The sequence below is a fragment of the Pieris rapae genome, chromosome 5, assembly GCF_905147795.1.
Source record: "Pieris rapae chromosome 5, ilPieRapa1.1, whole genome shotgun sequence".
Classification (NCBI taxonomy): Eukaryota; Metazoa; Arthropoda; class Insecta; order Lepidoptera; family Pieridae; genus Pieris; species Pieris rapae.
This window is the reverse complement of record NC_059513.1, coordinates 1859871-1876356: the sequence shown is the minus strand read 5'-3', so window position 1 is coordinate 1876356 and position 16486 is coordinate 1859871. Positions and strand designations below refer to the sequence as shown.

The window sequence follows — 16486 nt, the reverse complement described above, 5'->3', positions numbered from 1 at the left end:
ATTTTAATTTATTCTGATAATCTCCACTCTCACTTGATATATGACTTCATTAAAATATTAAGTAAGAGATAACTAAAGTTAATTTAATGAATAAGTATTAGATCTGAATAATTACAACAAATAATTTAATAAAATATTTGTCGGTATAGTTAGTGTACGGACGATAGTTTAACGTGACAACGTTAACGAAATATTGATGAAATAATTGCATACTCGAGAGAAAGAGAGATAGATACGGCGCAAGCGTGCAATGAGTCATAGTTTTTTGTACGTGCAGCCGGCGTCCATCGATTAGACGTTGTCACGTCAAAAAATTTCAAAAAATTACAGATCCTAAGAGAAAATTGAGAGTCCCTCCAAAATAAACAATCTCTAAAATTTAAAGTGCTACAACCCTAAAAACTTACGTGAACAAGTAGTTCCGTTTTGGCGATAACCCAGTGCGCAGCGACATACTGATTTAGTACGCGACACGGGCAAACACAAGTGCGCACATTGTTCTTTCGGACCGCGATTCGCGCACGCACTTTTTGAGGTTATATTCTGCGCACTCGCATCGTATACGCGCAGTGATATCACGCCATCTGTATAACGTGTAATGGTTCAATCGAGGGATAATAATGTGCTGTTATATCGATAGAACATCACAAGAAAAAAAATAAAAGATCCTTAGTAAAAACTGAGTCTAACAAAATGTTTAAAATATTTAAAGCAATGTGAGAACACACACTCTGAACTGTGAACTCTTTAAATTATTGGGTAAAAAAAATATGTATTCAAAAAATAAATAAATAAAATAAAATATGTTTATCATGGAATATAAGATAGAGATATTCCCTTAAACCACATTAAAAGACAAAGAAGACAGAGGGTGTAGGCCGAGAAAAAAAGCCTGCGTCAAAAACTGTCGGTACTCTTTTAAAAAAGCAAATCATCAAAAGAAAACTTATTTTAAAACAAATATAGCAAATTAATTAGAAGAAGCCTGCCCAGCACTGGTCATAGGCCTTTTTATCGACTGGATAATCGTTAAGTTTATAGTAAGCCTATTTTACACAGATAATCTAGACTATATCATATGTTTACTTAATGACGTACCAGTATTATTCCGGAGTATACGTAATCGCGCACAATCTCGTTGGGCACAGGCTAGAAGTGCGCCCGTAGCCGAATCCGCCCAAATGATTTCGCCCGCGTACACCTCTACGGCAGTTGGACGTGCACCCATCGGTAGCGCTAACTATAACGTTACAAACGAAATACATTTCCTCTAGTTCTATTAGAAAAGAAATGTGTTTTTTGTAATGCTACAAATGACAATAAAAAGGGCAAATAAACTTATTCAGTTTCAAAATATATAATCTACCAATTTATGTGTTAGTTTAAGTTAATATTAATGAACAATGCTTTGAGGACATGCAAGCCTGTTTTAGGGTTCAGTGCCAGGCAAGGCAAGGTATACAATGTAGCTTTGAGGTTTTAGTGCAATATTTTCGATGCAAGTATATTATGAATAAATAAATAAGTAAACTATAAAAAATCTAACCGTAGTCGCCTTGTTTGTTCTTAGATCCAAATACTGAATACTGGCCGATGCTGTATTCACCCAATACAATAAATCCTTATCAACATCCAGGGTCATACTCGTAACGCCTGCGAGGTGAGCATCGTTGTTAGAGTCGATCAACACACGACGCTGGCTGCCATCACCCCTAGCGGTCTCGATACGTTCACCGCCGTTAGCCTGTGCCGCCCAATAGATGTCGCCCGTGTGCGGGTGCACTGCTAGGGCGCTTACGTTAAACTGTTCAGCGTATAACGGCGTAAGTCGCTCACCAAGTAGACCGGCCACAGCGAGCGTCTTACGTGCACATACGTACAAAATCCGCGCCGACCATTGTACTGCAAGCGCGCGCGGATGTGATACCCCACTGTCGGCGATAACAACGACGTTACCACCTCTCACGTCAGCTCTTTTGATCTCATTTGTGTCTGTGTCCGCCCAGTATACGGCGTGTTCGGGAGTGAAGACTTGTAGTGATGCGGGCGTGGTTAATTGAGGGCCAGCCAATGTGGGCGCTACTTGTGCTAAGGCGCCTGCTAGAGCAAGACCGCGTACGGCCCCACTCACGCCCACCAGCAAGAGTTGCTTTTCCGCTGGAAAAAAAATCATGAAATACAGATACCTAAACTAATATAGTATATTTTATTACAAGTGCGGAAAGCCTGTCATTGCAAAGAGTTCCGACAAATGTCCACAGTCGGAACAAGTTGCAATGACGGTTCCGCACGCATACTCACACTAACGCAATAAACTAACTAATCATTTACTTCTTATAAAAGTTATAATTTACATATACATTGAAATTGGTACAGTTTTTTATACTAAGTGGGGAAGTTTTAGGTTGCATTTTACTATTTGAGACAAACATATAGTTGATGTTAATTGATTCCGATAATTTAAAGTTTCAGAAATAGTATCTTTTCTATTCTCTATAATTTGAAGTGCTTATCTTCACAGATCTATCGTTTGCTTATATACATGAGCAAACCCGTAATTGTATACATACACCTATAAATGAGATATAGATTAGTTCGGATTCCAGTCTTCTTTCAAACAGTTAATGTTAATGTTTGATCATGACAGTGATAGACTGAAGTCTCTCAAAAAAAGGTTTTTGATCAAACTCTTGAGTCTCCTGAATCTTCCCCTATGTGTTTAAACGCTTGTGATTTTGAATTCTTGATAATTTTAAATTCATCTCTAGTCCCTTGAGTATTTATCAAATCAAATACGAATCTACTGGATAATGAATGAAACATTAAATTAATAGCATTAATAAAACATCAATGCTACCTTCACAAGTAAGATTGTCAGCAGTAAGCCTCATTAAGTGTGGACATGCGCAGACCCGTTGTTCGGGTGTGTCTATGAGACAAAGGTGTGAGCAGTTCCCGTTGTTGACGCCGCATGGATTGATGAGATTAGCCGGCTGCCTACTGGGGTGAATCACCTGTAATCATTTATTTAAGATTCATTAAGACATGCCTACAAATATAACTAAAAAAAAATTTAAGAGGCATATCTTTCGGAACCAATTTTAATATATTATATATGGACTTGTTTGAACATTATACATACGATTTCATGCGGACGAATCTAACTCGTTACATATTTATCTAATGACACTCCAGGTCTGATTCCTAATTGAGGCAAATTCATATTTAATAGACTCATTACTGTATGGAGCAGGGCCGGATTAAGAGGTCTGAGCGGCCTCGGGGCAACATAATAGGCCACCTGGCCAAATCAATCAAATAATCAATCAATAATTTGTTGATAAACCAAGTAGATTTTGAGTATTTAACAAAACATCAAATTATATCAAAGGAAAAGTTGTCTACTATTTGAAATTTAATAAAATTTTTTCGAAGTCACTGTTATGGAAACGCCGGGGATGTGACCGCGTTATATGGTCAAAAATCTCCAAAAAAAGCGTCACGTACTTGAACGATGTTTCAAAAATAAATAAAACCTACCTTAAGGTCAAAAGGCTGGGTAAGCGTCCGTTGCACAACGGTAACATCAGATCCGTTCCACTTATTGGCACGCACGACGCTGTTACTTCGCCAATCCGTCCAATACACGTGCGATTCAAACACGGTGACCGCAAATGGGTGTGACAAGGCCCCGTGCCCGCGTAACACTTCGCGTACGTCCTCGCCCGCGTACGTAACAGTGTGTATGGAGTCAGAGCGTGCGTCGATCCAATAAAGTCTCTCAGCACGGTGGTCTAGAGCGATTCCGTTGAGCCATGCGCCCTCGCCCGTTGATTCGACGCGTACAATACGTTTGCGATCGCGTCCGGCTAGTGTTGCACGTTCGATTCGCGGCGCACTTTGTTCCCAATCGCTCCAGAAGAGAAAACCCTAAAAAATCCGATATATATATTTCTTTATTTCTTCTCTCAAATATACATACAAGGTTATAATGATTAAAACTAAGATGATAACATTTGAAAGTGTATGTGAGAGACTGATAGGCAGCCTCTCCACCACCGGACCGGAACACGTACAATCAGGTTATTGTCATAATAAAGAAGAAAAAAATGTGAGCTGTCACGGGACGCCTGGCAGATGTGAAACATCGACATTATTTTGTAAAAGTAATATGCAGAAAAGAACAGATTGTGATAGAAACTAAATATGTCATAACGATAAAATAAAAGATTACGATTTTTTCCAGATAACGATGACTATTTGTTGAATAAACATTATTTTCATTAAATATTTTTAATGTGAAATTTACTACTGCATTTAGACTGTATATCATATAGCGTGGCGTTGCGTCGCCACGGCATGCGTCGCCACGCCAGAAATCGGTTTTACGTGCGGCTATAGATGTTTCACATCAAAAAGTAAACGCTAAAAGAAAAATATGTGTTGAATTAAGCGTGCTACTCCTAATCTAAGGTCATGAGTTCGATTCACGACTATCCACCTTTTGGAAAAGACTCGTGAACTTAGACGTAAAAACCGGTGGCGTGTGTTAGTCACTAAAGGCTAATCACTACTTTGTATATTGAGCTAATATGACCTTCCCATAAACGAACGAACAATTATCTCCGTAACATTTGGTGATGAAGTACCCACTTCTGCCTACCCGAAATATTGTTTCCCCGTAAAAAAAACTTTTGGATCAAACTGGCGAAGGATTCTTCAAGCCTATAATAGTTCTAACATCTCACCCTCTCATATATTTAACTAATGCTTGCTCAAATTTATACTATATGACCCAGGCATATACTTTACAAGTTTACAGCATGGTTTCTCAACCATTTTATGTCACAACCCACGAAAAGGATCCAAAAGTTAAGTTATATAGTCTTGCGACCCCGTCACTGTAATATTATTTTTTAGTTTACTTTGTTCATTACTTTAATAAACCAGACTTTTGTACCTTTATATAGTTTGTATGTTTCAACAGATTGCGACGCGCTTTTAAAACCTAGTTGCTACCCCCCCTTTGAGAAACGATGCTAAACTCCCGACATTTAATACATTTAAATTCAACCACACATTTCACAGTCCACCGGGTCTGGCCATGATCAGCTGTCACAAAATAGTACCTTCGTAGGATCGATCGCAATAGCCCTTGGGCTATCCATATCACCAGCGAGCAGAGTCCGCCGATGCTGGCCATCAGCTCTCGCCACTTCTATTTGATGCAGACCGCTTTCCACCCAGTACAAATTACCAGCCACCCAGTCCACAGCCAACCCTTCAGCCGTCAACAAACCCCTCTGAACCACTGGTGTGATGTCTCCAAGTGCATTGTCAACTATAGTTCCCCTGTATATGGTATCGTCGACCACGTCCGTCCAGAATAGCTGAACCCTTCGTTCTGGTCCCGCCAGTCGCCAATCGAGGGCTATAGTATTCTTCAGCGCAGAGACCAGTGCTCGTGATGCTAATGAACCAAGTTCTACTGCTCGCAGTTCATGCCTGTTGCTGAAGACTAACATGGCGCTGGTGCTTTCTGCGAAATGGACAAACCTCAAATAAATATTCCTTTTGGGAGTGACTAGGTCTACAGTTAAATACCTTAAATACATCCATTTATAATATGTATGATCTAAAAAGGAACAATGAATGGATACCAAAACTACTGAACTGGATATCTGGGTTTCTTTTTGTTAATTAACTATGCTTCTTGTACTTAACCCTCTGTAGGTGTTTCTTTTTTTTTGTTCCATATTGGGTTGCCTGGAAGAAATCGCTTGTTAGCGATAAGGCCGCCCGTTGCTTTAATTATGTAACCTGCTTATTTTTGCTTTTTTATGTGTATAATTATGTATATAATGGGTAACGAAGTGTAATTAAATTAAATAAAAATCTCAAAAAATACTTAATTGATTATGACACTTCCCTAATTTGGAACATTACTGATTTAATCTGTCATCTCGATAAGACTTTTGAAATCAAAAATTAATTAACATATTACGGAACATAAGTAACAACCTTTTTTGTAAGTCGGTAAAAATAAATATTTTTATAAGTTACAATCATTTCCAGCTTCACTTCATACCTGTACTTTTACACGTAAATCCATCATCAGCTAGCCGATACCCCTCATAGCAGGTACAGCGGTATCTGTTCTTCTGCGGCTGACACGTCTGACTGCAAACGCCCCATTCTTCACACAAGTGGTTAGGCGCACATGTCCGTCGGTCCCGTTGTAAGTGCAAGTGAGGTGGACACGTGCAGGCAGGCCCACTGGGTGTTGGCTGACAGCTATGGGAACACGGGCCATTCTCCGCACACATTGGTTCTCCTAAATAATTTAAATAAATAAAAAATATGTGTATGTACGAGAGTACACAGGTAAGAAGTGAAACTTCTTTACGACATATCATTTTTCTACTATTTGCAACTTCACGAAAATGGGGTATATCAGGCTTAAGCCTTAAGAAAAACAATTTTTTCAGTCATATTTTATAATACTTGCTAATTTTAACAGATTTATATACATTCACTGATACTTATCATACGTGTTTAATTTATAAAACGAAATGTATAATCACTCTCACTTTTCTTGTAAATTCACTTAAATTTGAACAAGTCTTTTTATTTTATCACTTTCAAATTAATATAATGTTATTCTTATTTCAAACAAAACTAATATATTGTTGTTATTATAATTATATATTACATAATATTCTACATTTTACATAATATACTAAACTTCGATAGAAAAAGCAACATGGCGCGTAACCGAAAAACGTGACGATTTTCTTACAGAATTTCTCACATACGTCGATAAAGAAGTTTCACTTCTAATAATTAATAATTTGATCCCTAACGGTGAGTTGAACGACCTCTCTGCATCGTTTACGACGTTTACCATGGAGAGTGTTTAGAGGAGTTGTTCGGACTAATACCTGTAGGTTAGTTTTAATATCGGACGTCAAGGCAGTATACAAAATACCGACCATAAGCGATTGTTAAGACAATTTCTGCCGCGCACCACCACTATGTGGAACCAGCTGTCACTTAAGTATTTAGAGCGTACCAATTTTTAATAGGCCAGCAACGCACATGCAAGCCTTCTGACAATGCGAGTCGGCGGTCTCACTCAATAACATAACTTCATCCGTTCTATTTATTTAATATATTAGACTTATCTTAATTTTCAGTAAAAACCCCACTTTAAAATAAAGTTCCAAATCTAGCACCAGGAATCGTTTTCGACAGTTTCTTACCGCTTTTTTATTCTTCTTTACCATATGTTTAAAAAATGCTTGTTTTCCTTTTATTTATCTCATAAGATACGTCTGTCCTGAGATTACTAAGGTGTCTCCGTGTGTATTTGGACGCAACAAAATATGCACGTATTGTATACATCTAACACTAATTACAGAGGGAACAGTTTTATGGATAGGGCGGCGAATAAGTTAACAGTTTAACTTCTGTAAAAACTCCTCTATAGGTGAAGGCCTCCTCCAAAGACAGGCAATCCTCTCTCGATTGGGCTTTATTAGTCCTTAACTACATGTAAAAATTTATTTAAAGGCGGAAAAAGAACATATTAAGTAGGATAATAAGCTGCAAATATTTCTCAATAAATAAAAAAATCTGACAAAAAAGTTCAGAGACAATCCTTCAAAGTTTTGAATCTATATGTACCAATAAATACTTAGTTAAATAGATATATTTACCGCATCGATCAGCTTCATCAGCACCATCAGCGCAATCGGTAGCATCATCACACAATTGTAAGAGTGGCACACATCTAGTTCCATTATCGCATCGCAGAGCCGGCCAAACGCAATCATCCACCGGGGATGCTGTGGTAATCGGGGTGGTAGTTAATACTGGAGCGGGAGTAGACATCCCCCCGCAGCCCGCTTCATCAGAGCCATCGAGGCAATCTACGCGAGCGTCACATCTAAACTCCTGCAATTGTTAAACCGTAATTCTTAAAATAACTTGGATAAATATTTGCAAAGGAAATTTAAAGATATTTCAGGTAAAATTACAATTAATAAGAATGTTTTTAAAACGTCTCACTTTTCAGTAATATCTGTGAAATTTCTATGATTTGATTTCATATGTTTGTCTCTGGATATTTACTACCAGGTATGCTATTATCCATGAGACACTGGAGAGTTCATAGGGGCTGATAACTATAGTATTGTCAACAAAACGGAGTGGGGAGCGTGAGGTTTTTTCGTTACGGAATTTCTGGATTCGGTCCCCGCGCTCAAGGCCCGCGATAGAAGCTATGCAATAGCTTAAAAAGCAAAACAGTAGCTGTCTCTTTTTATCACAGCGTAAAGAGAAAGAGACGCAAGGTGGATACCGTGTTTTATAGGATCTCTCTGTGGCTTCATAGGAGCTTAACTATATTAAGTTCAACTAACAAAGCAAAACAGTACTTATGTCTCTTTTCATCACAGCGTTAAAGAAAGAGACGAAAGATGGTAATTATTTATAATGGGACTCTGAGTTTCGTAAGAGCTGATAACTATATTATTTTCAACAAAAAGCAAAACAGTAGCTACGTCCCTTTTTATCACAGCGTTAAAGAACGAGACGAAAGGTGGATACTGTTTATTATAGGACTCTCTAAGGCTTATAGGTGCTGATAACTTAATGATATTCAACAAAAAAAGCAAAACAGTATGTGTCCCTTTTTATCACAGCGTAAACAGAAAGAGACGAAAGGTGGATACTATTCATTATAGGACTCTTTAAGGCTTATAGGTGCTGATAACTATATTAACTATATACCTGTCGAATACACTCTCCGTTATTACACTGGAACTCATGAGGCTCACATAGGCCTCCACGGTCTTCCTGGCCCGTGTGACCCCTGCGTCGTGCAGGCGCGGCGGTAGTGGACGTCGTGTGACGTGCTGGTCCGCGACAGGCAACCTCATCAGATGCGTCCGCGCAATCAGCGTGTCCATCGCAGTAGTACTCCCATGGCACGCACGCCCCATTCGTACATTTGAACATTACACTTGAACATTCCACGGATTCTGTAAAATGACAAGTTTCCAAAAATTGCATGACGTAATACTTGAAAGCTCCCTTATTGCTAGGCATAAACTTTATATTTTAAAGCGACGTATGTTTGAGTTCGGGCGCTTTAAAAATGAGATCGACTATATACTTACCAATAGTGCCAGATCATTCGAAGATTGTCATGTCCTTTTAAATTTAAATTTTAACACTAAAAAATGGGGAGGCCTTTGCCGTGGGCACACAGAATCAGATAGCGTAGATTAACAAAAACAATAGCATATTCTGATATGGCTATAAATAATGTTTGAATTCCAATCGTATTCGTATAAATACCGCAATTTTGCTCGTCACTCCGATCTTGTGGGCCACAATCTGGTGCGCCATCACACCGCCAAGTTGCAGGGAGACAGCGTCTTGAACGTGCGCACGCGAATTGCGCGGCGCCGCATTCGACGCGCGCGCACCACGCACCGCTTTCGTCAGACCCATCACGACAATCTAAATGTTTTGGTAAAAACACGTATTTAAAAATAAACATTCAGGTATCAGCAATATATCTTTTCATTCATCCACACTAATATTATAAAGAGGAAAACTTTGTTTGTTTGTAATGAATAGGCTCATAAACTACTGGACCGATTTTAAAAATTCTTTCACCATTTGAAAGCTACATTATCCACGAGTAATATAGGCTATATTTAATTTTGAACAAAAATAGGGTTTCGTAAGATATTAGGGTTTTCGGACACAAGGTCTAAAAAATCAACCAAAAAAGTTACTTATTTTGCGTACCCTGCCTAAACTATTAAAGATAGAACCATAAAATGTTCTAAGTAATTGTATATCTTATAAATATCTACAAAAAAGTCCGCGACACAGTATACCTATCTATGTCGAGTGAGGAACAATAACCATAAATGATATACATGGCAAAACGTCGTTTGCCAGTTCAGCTAGTAAACTATAATACTAATCTATCTCTTTCTTTCACAGCGTAAACATAATTGGACAGAAAGAGACAAAAGAGTTTTAGAGAAAACATTGCAACTATCTCATTTTTTTGTACATGCATCAAAAAATTAAGGGAAAGAGGGATGTCGTGATGATATAAATATATAAAATAATAAATATTAAAGAAATAAATTAGTTATTTGTATCAATAGAAAATAAATAATTACCTTTAAATCCATCGCAGATCCAACCTTTGGGTATGCATCGGTTCGCATCGCACTGCATATAGTGCTCGGCGTCGCAGGTCATGTTTGCTAAAAATCAATACAATAATTTTACCACTTTCTCATTCTTGTAAGTCTTCTGTATCTGACCCACATACGGGGTTCGACCTCAGGATGAGATTCACACATAGAAGCCACACAAAGCTCTCCTCATGAATACGTTGGAATCCAACTTATAATGTTATAATATCTAACGGTGCTAGTGCCAAATTGACAGCGATAAAAACCTATATATGAAGAACTTGAATCATTGCATAATTTGTATAAGTGTAACCTATTGTGGATGCATCTAGTGTGTTTGTTTTGTGTTTTATTTTTGACTTTGTTTTTATTGTAAGGATGTTTCTGTTTGGTTTCCGAATAAATAAACTAAAGTTGGTAACAAAGTTCCTTGAGAATACTATGGAACAAAATATACAAATAAAATATGGCTCACCACAGGGTCCCGTAGGCGAAGCGTTTTCATCCGATCCGTCTGGACAGTCCGCGTCGCCATCGCACACAAGTGAACCGTCGATACATCGTCTATTTAAAAAAAATAAGGCTAAGTCTACTTGGAATTTGGAAAATCATCTTAACGTAATTTTACATTCGTTGATCCATGTGTATTTTATGTAAACATTTCGTTCTGACACTGATACAATCGTTTACGTACAATTTTACATTATACACACCAAACCAACCTGCCGAATTTTTTTTTATTTTGAGAAATTAAGAGATCGTGTCTTCAATTAAAAAAAAAATACTTATCGTGTAAATGAAAGTTTTATTTGGTTTTAAAAAGAACTTTAAATATACTGAAACTGAGTTTAAAGGATGCAAAATTTGAAGACATTTACCCTCGGCCGCAATGAAAATGTTTAGCGGGACAAACGTGTGCTGTATCATGAGGCGTGGCCACGCACGTACGTCCGTCCGCAGCGAGCACGCGTCCGGTTCCACACGCGCACGTATGTTCGTCCCTCTGAGCCAGGCATAGCTCCAAACAGCCTCCATTGTTGTGCGTACACGCATTTGATCCTATGTATATGTTATTATAGAGATATAGAAGCTAAAGTGGAAATGGGTGGGACACATCGCAAGAGGTACAGAAAAGTGGAGCAAAAAACTGCTTAACTGGTGCTCAAGGTACAGCAAACGCAAAAGAGGGAGACAACTGAGAAGGTGAATTGACCACATTAAAGAAACGGCAGGTGGTACATGGCAGAGAGTGGCACAGTGCAGAGAGGAATGGCGGAGGCCTTTGCCAAAAAAGGGCACACAGATGCACCAGAATTGGATTAAAATGGAAATTTGTTTAAATGTATATAAAATATATAATGTAAAATGTATCTGAATAAAGGCTATTATTATTATTATTATATGTAATTATAGACTTTAATAACAAATTAATAAGTATAAATAAGAGACAGCATTAGTCAACGGGATGCTTAATATATTATATTATATATAATAGTGGATATTGTGCAGCCTTGGCTCGAACAGGTATATTTTCTATATGTAAATAAAAAAAATCTTCAGTTAGGTATAGAATAATATGAAAAAAAACAGATAAAATTCGATTGCGTCGGGATAGTTTGGTCAATAAATATGTAAAAGGTATCGCAAATGCGTAATATTCTAGAGTCTATTTAGTAAAATACGTACCAATCCTTGTCGTATTTGATACAAAGCGTATGTCATAGAGAGGTGGCGGGAAAGCTCGTACAGTAATCGCGCCGTTACCGCGCAGTTTACGCACTAGTCCAGTACCGTGCTCGCTCCATAAAACTTCGCCTATATCGAAATATCAATGAAAATAACCAGTGAAGAAAAATTATAATTAATTCTATGTATATTTGCTTGAATTTGGTAGTTAAAACAGCCGATCAAATCAGCTAGATTGCAAGATTTCAGCGACTTTTTTTCGACATAAATTGCGCTCTAATACAAGCTGTTCTTTTGCATTACATGATTTAAAATAATTTTAATAATGCACATTTAACTGTATTTATATTAAAAGTAAATACCTGATCGCAAAGCAAGTCCATAGGGTTTTGATAGCGGCAGTCTGGCCGAATGCCCTGCTAACAATTCGCGACTTGTCCCCGTAACAACGTCACCTGAGTTGGTAACGCGAACGCGTTCGATTTTATTCAAATAAGTGTCGCACCTGCCACAAAATAACACGTTAAATCCAATATTAATAGTTACAATACTTTCTGTACCCATCACTCCGGAATTTAGGATTAAAAACATTTACTATGTATTGAGAAGTTGATTTGGAATTTTGGCTCCAATCTGAATGTCCCACAAATTTTTTAGGGAAACATAAGACCAACTATTTACGAAAGTCGGTTATGTATCGCATACTACAGATTACAACATAAATTAGCAAATCGATATATTTAATGTGACTAAAAAATTCTTAAAAAAGTATTTAAAAAACTCAGGTATCTTTTACTAATAATGGCTTTGTTTGTTCCTTCATATTAAATATATATTTTAATCTACCAATCAATCAATCTTACAACTGTGTATTGTAAAACTGTGCTTTATGTTTCTATTTCAATGTGTATACCGTTTTGGCTTTTTGTGTGTAATGTAATTGTTTGGATATTGTTTAGTGATTAGCTGTAAGAAATACTTAAATAAATAAAATAAAAATACAATAAAATAAAACTAGATTTAAAAATTGAGTTCAAATTATAAGCCACATACGAAGCCTGTTAATTCTTTGACTGGATTCAGATAGATTGAAAATTATTTTATAAAACTGTAACTAAAATGTTTTAGGACCAACTAAGCAACCTAGCATATGTAATGAGAAATGAAGTCTTACCAATAAAGATATTTAGTATTGACATCATACACCAATCCGTTTGGCCAGTGGAGATCAGTATCTATTATTACACGGCGTCGTTCACCGTCCATGTACGCTGTTTCGATACGTCCGCCCCGTGTTGCACTCGCACTACCCTCCCATACGGTCCACCACATAACACTATATAAAAATAAATAAGCATTTAACGAAAATGAAAATGTGGATTATTTAATCGCTACACTTCACCTGTATCAGCATAGAATATAAACTTTTGACAACTACATCCGTACATTACAAAGTCGTATTTTAACAAAATCTATAAGTATTAAAACACACTTATTTTACTAGAGTGAAATCTTTGCAAGGCCTATGATAGAGATAGTAATATGTATTTTACTTTGATTTAACCAACTTTAATTAACTAAACCTGGAATTAGTAGGCAGTGACACCAGCTAAAGAATAAAATTAAGTTAATAAAATAAATTGTTTTTGTATCGGTCACTTAAGCAATTCAGATTTACCTTTTGTAGGTAAAACATAAAAAAATACAAAGCATTTTATTGCCCTCAAATGGGTAAAATTTGCCCCATTTTCCGTGAACAACTTTTTTTAGTAGCAACACATGAAATGTCGGAGTTCTACGGAATGAAAAATCAGAGTTGGGCTAATACCACCGCCCTCACATTGCCAATCATTGCATTAATTGCCTGACATTGCCACTTGCGCACCAAGTGCATTGCCATACATTACAAAGCAATACAACATACCCATTAGCCGGGTCTAAGGCGATGGAACGAGGATTGAAGTCAGAGTCTGATATAAGCACGGTGCGCGTTTTCGGTGAATCCAGTCGGGCTACGCTTACTCGACCAAGTGCGTCATCCGTCCAATATAAGTTGCGTCCTGGCAAGAATATTTAACACAAACAGATTATTAAACGTAAAATACATCGCATAGATTCTAGTGCATCGATGTTTTACATAAGTAATAATTTAATTTATTTAATTTAGTATTTCCGAACCAATTCGACTTAGAGTCCTTCAAGAGCGTACAAATTCTTAAAAGGCCGGCACTCGCGAGCCCTCTAGCAGCGAGAGTGTCAATGGGCGGCGGTATCACTTAACATCAGGTGAGCCTCCTGCCCATATGCCCCTGTTCTTTAAAAAAATTATACTGACGCAGAAAAATTTATTTACCTAACAATTATATCGTTGAAAAATACTTATACTAAAATTTAATATAAAAAAACGGGATTTTTTTTACCGAGCCAGTCTATAGCAAGTCCTTCACAGTTGTCGACGTCTTCTCCTACGAACACTTCACGTCCGCTGCCGTCCAATTTTTGACGAACTATCTCGTATCTAAAGAAAATTATTTAAATTATTAATATGGAAAAAAGTGATGTGAAACCTGTGGTACAAGTGTAAGTATAAATAAAATTAATATTGCAATAATGCATACATAAAAACGACAATCGGAAGTTTAATATTCTAAATGTAACTAAAATAATATATATTTAAGTGGTATGTAAATACAAACATAAATTCCTTAAAAACTATTATTAATTCGATTTAAAAACTCCAACAATGTATAATACAGTCTAAAATTACGTCACCAAAACAATTTCTGTTTTTACGTTCAATTTACGTCCAGTTGAATATCTTACAAATTCAATGTTTGAATAATATAATAATTATTTTATTTGAAGCAATTCCAAAAGTTTTGAACACAATACCTATGCACATCACAGTAATACAGCATCCCAGCAGCAAAATCAACATCAGCGGCTGTCGGCCGAGCTGCATGCGCTGCAGGTGCCGCAGGTTCCCACAGGGCCTCACTGTGGGGCTCCAGTGACACACTCTGTACTAATGGCGGGGCTCCACGACACACCAACATCCACTCGGGTAGTTGGACCCTCTCGCAGGTACGACCGACAAGTCTGTACCCATGTTTGCAAAGGCATTGAGGATGTGCTGTACCATCCCGATATGCAGTGATGCAAAGGTGATCGCACCCGCCTTTGTTTATCGCGCACGGGTGTTTGGCTGAAACGGTCAAAAACTTGTTAATAATAAATTTGCGTTTTTTATTTCAGTACTAATATGTTTTTTTTCTAGCTAATGTACATGTATAATTATTTATTTACAAAAGTTTCACAACGCTAGAGGCACTGATACATTGATACTTAAGAGAAATAAAATACAACATTTAGGGCCTGTTTCACAATGTCCGGATAAGTTCCAAATAAGCTATTTGTTACTTATTTGAAGGATAAACAGTATTTTGGCGTTTCACGACTGTCAGATAGCGCTATTTGTCATGAAATGCCAAGTATCTTATTCGGAACTTTTATCTTTTGAATAATTTATGTGTTGCATAGCTATTTGGCACTTTATCCATACATTGTGAAACAGGCCCTTAATTTTATAAGCACTTATATGAAAACAAACATGAAGAAAAAAATGTCCTAATTTGTTTTTGTAAAATTGGTACGTAATATTTTCTTGTTTTTAATCATGCATGTTAGGGATCTTATAAATTATTAATTCCTTTATCAATTTCCGTTTAAACCGATAGAAAAAATTGATAAACCTAGGGAAAAATAAAAAAAAATTACATTATATTTTTACATTTAAAGATGTTAAATTTTGTTAATAAGGGCCAAACTATTGTCTGTTTAATTTATATTGGACTTTTACCAATAAACAAATGTTCAAACTAACCTAATGGCTGCCGTTGTCTATGAAACACCACGACCCCAGTAGGTCGAGATCCTACAGGAATAGGAGCTGACGCCGGCGTCACCACATTAGCAGCCATCCAGGTAATTGTATTGTTTGCCCAAACGGGTAAAAATACCCGCTCTTCCAGTACTGCTATGTGGTATAACTTCTGGCTCTGTATAATATATTTAATGCAGGGTATAACAAATTCAAAGAAGCTCAAATCGTGAAGATATGTAATAGCAGATATCCGACAAAGAAAGATTTTGAGTTGATTTTTGATTGAAGCTATTTTAAAAAAAAACTGATAAAAAATTCAGACGTTATCAAAGCGTTTGAGCAGTCTTGGCCTAGTGGCGTCAGCGTGCGACTCTCATACCCGAGGTCGTAAGTTCGAGCCCCGGCTGTGCACCGATGGAGTTTCTTTCTATGTGCGCATTTAACATTTCTCCAACGGTGAAGGAGAACATCGTGTGGAGACCGACATGTCTTAGACCCAAAAAGTCGACGGCACTGGAGGCTGATCACCTACTTGCCTATTAGATTTAAAAATGATCATGAAACAGATTCAGAAATCTGAGGCCAAGACCTAAAGAGGCCACGGATTTTTTTTTAATTTATCAAAGCGTTCAATAATGAGATTTTTCAATCTAGTTTTAAGCTCGATGGAAATAAGATATAAATTTGTGTC

General features: G+C 37.1%; 1 protein-coding gene across 1 annotated transcript in view; it reads right to left on the bottom strand.

Moving 5' to 3' along the window:
* The window catches only part of LOC110996336 (low-density lipoprotein receptor-related protein 1B), a 57096-nt gene that overhangs the window by 30066 nt on the left and 10544 nt on the right, over positions 1-16486 (bottom strand). The window contains exons 10-29 of the mRNA XM_045628375.1: positions 15796-15970; positions 14805-15117; positions 14333-14430; positions 13837-13972; positions 13087-13248; positions 12275-12417; positions 11913-12041; positions 11105-11285; positions 10702-10790; positions 10209-10295; positions 9364-9528; positions 8794-9044; positions 7719-7956; positions 6089-6334; positions 5130-5539; positions 3541-3930; positions 2858-3014; positions 1547-2157; positions 1099-1240; positions 408-584 (exon numbers count right to left, since the gene is read on the bottom strand). Of these exons, the coding sequence (XP_045484331.1) occupies positions 408-584; positions 1099-1240; positions 1547-2157; positions 2858-3014; positions 3541-3930; positions 5130-5539; positions 6089-6334; positions 7719-7956; positions 8794-9044; positions 9364-9528; positions 10209-10295; positions 10702-10790; positions 11105-11285; positions 11913-12041; positions 12275-12417; positions 13087-13248; positions 13837-13972; positions 14333-14430; positions 14805-15117; positions 15796-15970 (4300 nt within the window). The remainder of the gene's footprint in view (positions 1-407; positions 585-1098; positions 1241-1546; positions 2158-2857; positions 3015-3540; positions 3931-5129; positions 5540-6088; positions 6335-7718; positions 7957-8793; positions 9045-9363; positions 9529-10208; positions 10296-10701; positions 10791-11104; positions 11286-11912; positions 12042-12274; positions 12418-13086; positions 13249-13836; positions 13973-14332; positions 14431-14804; positions 15118-15795; positions 15971-16486) is intronic.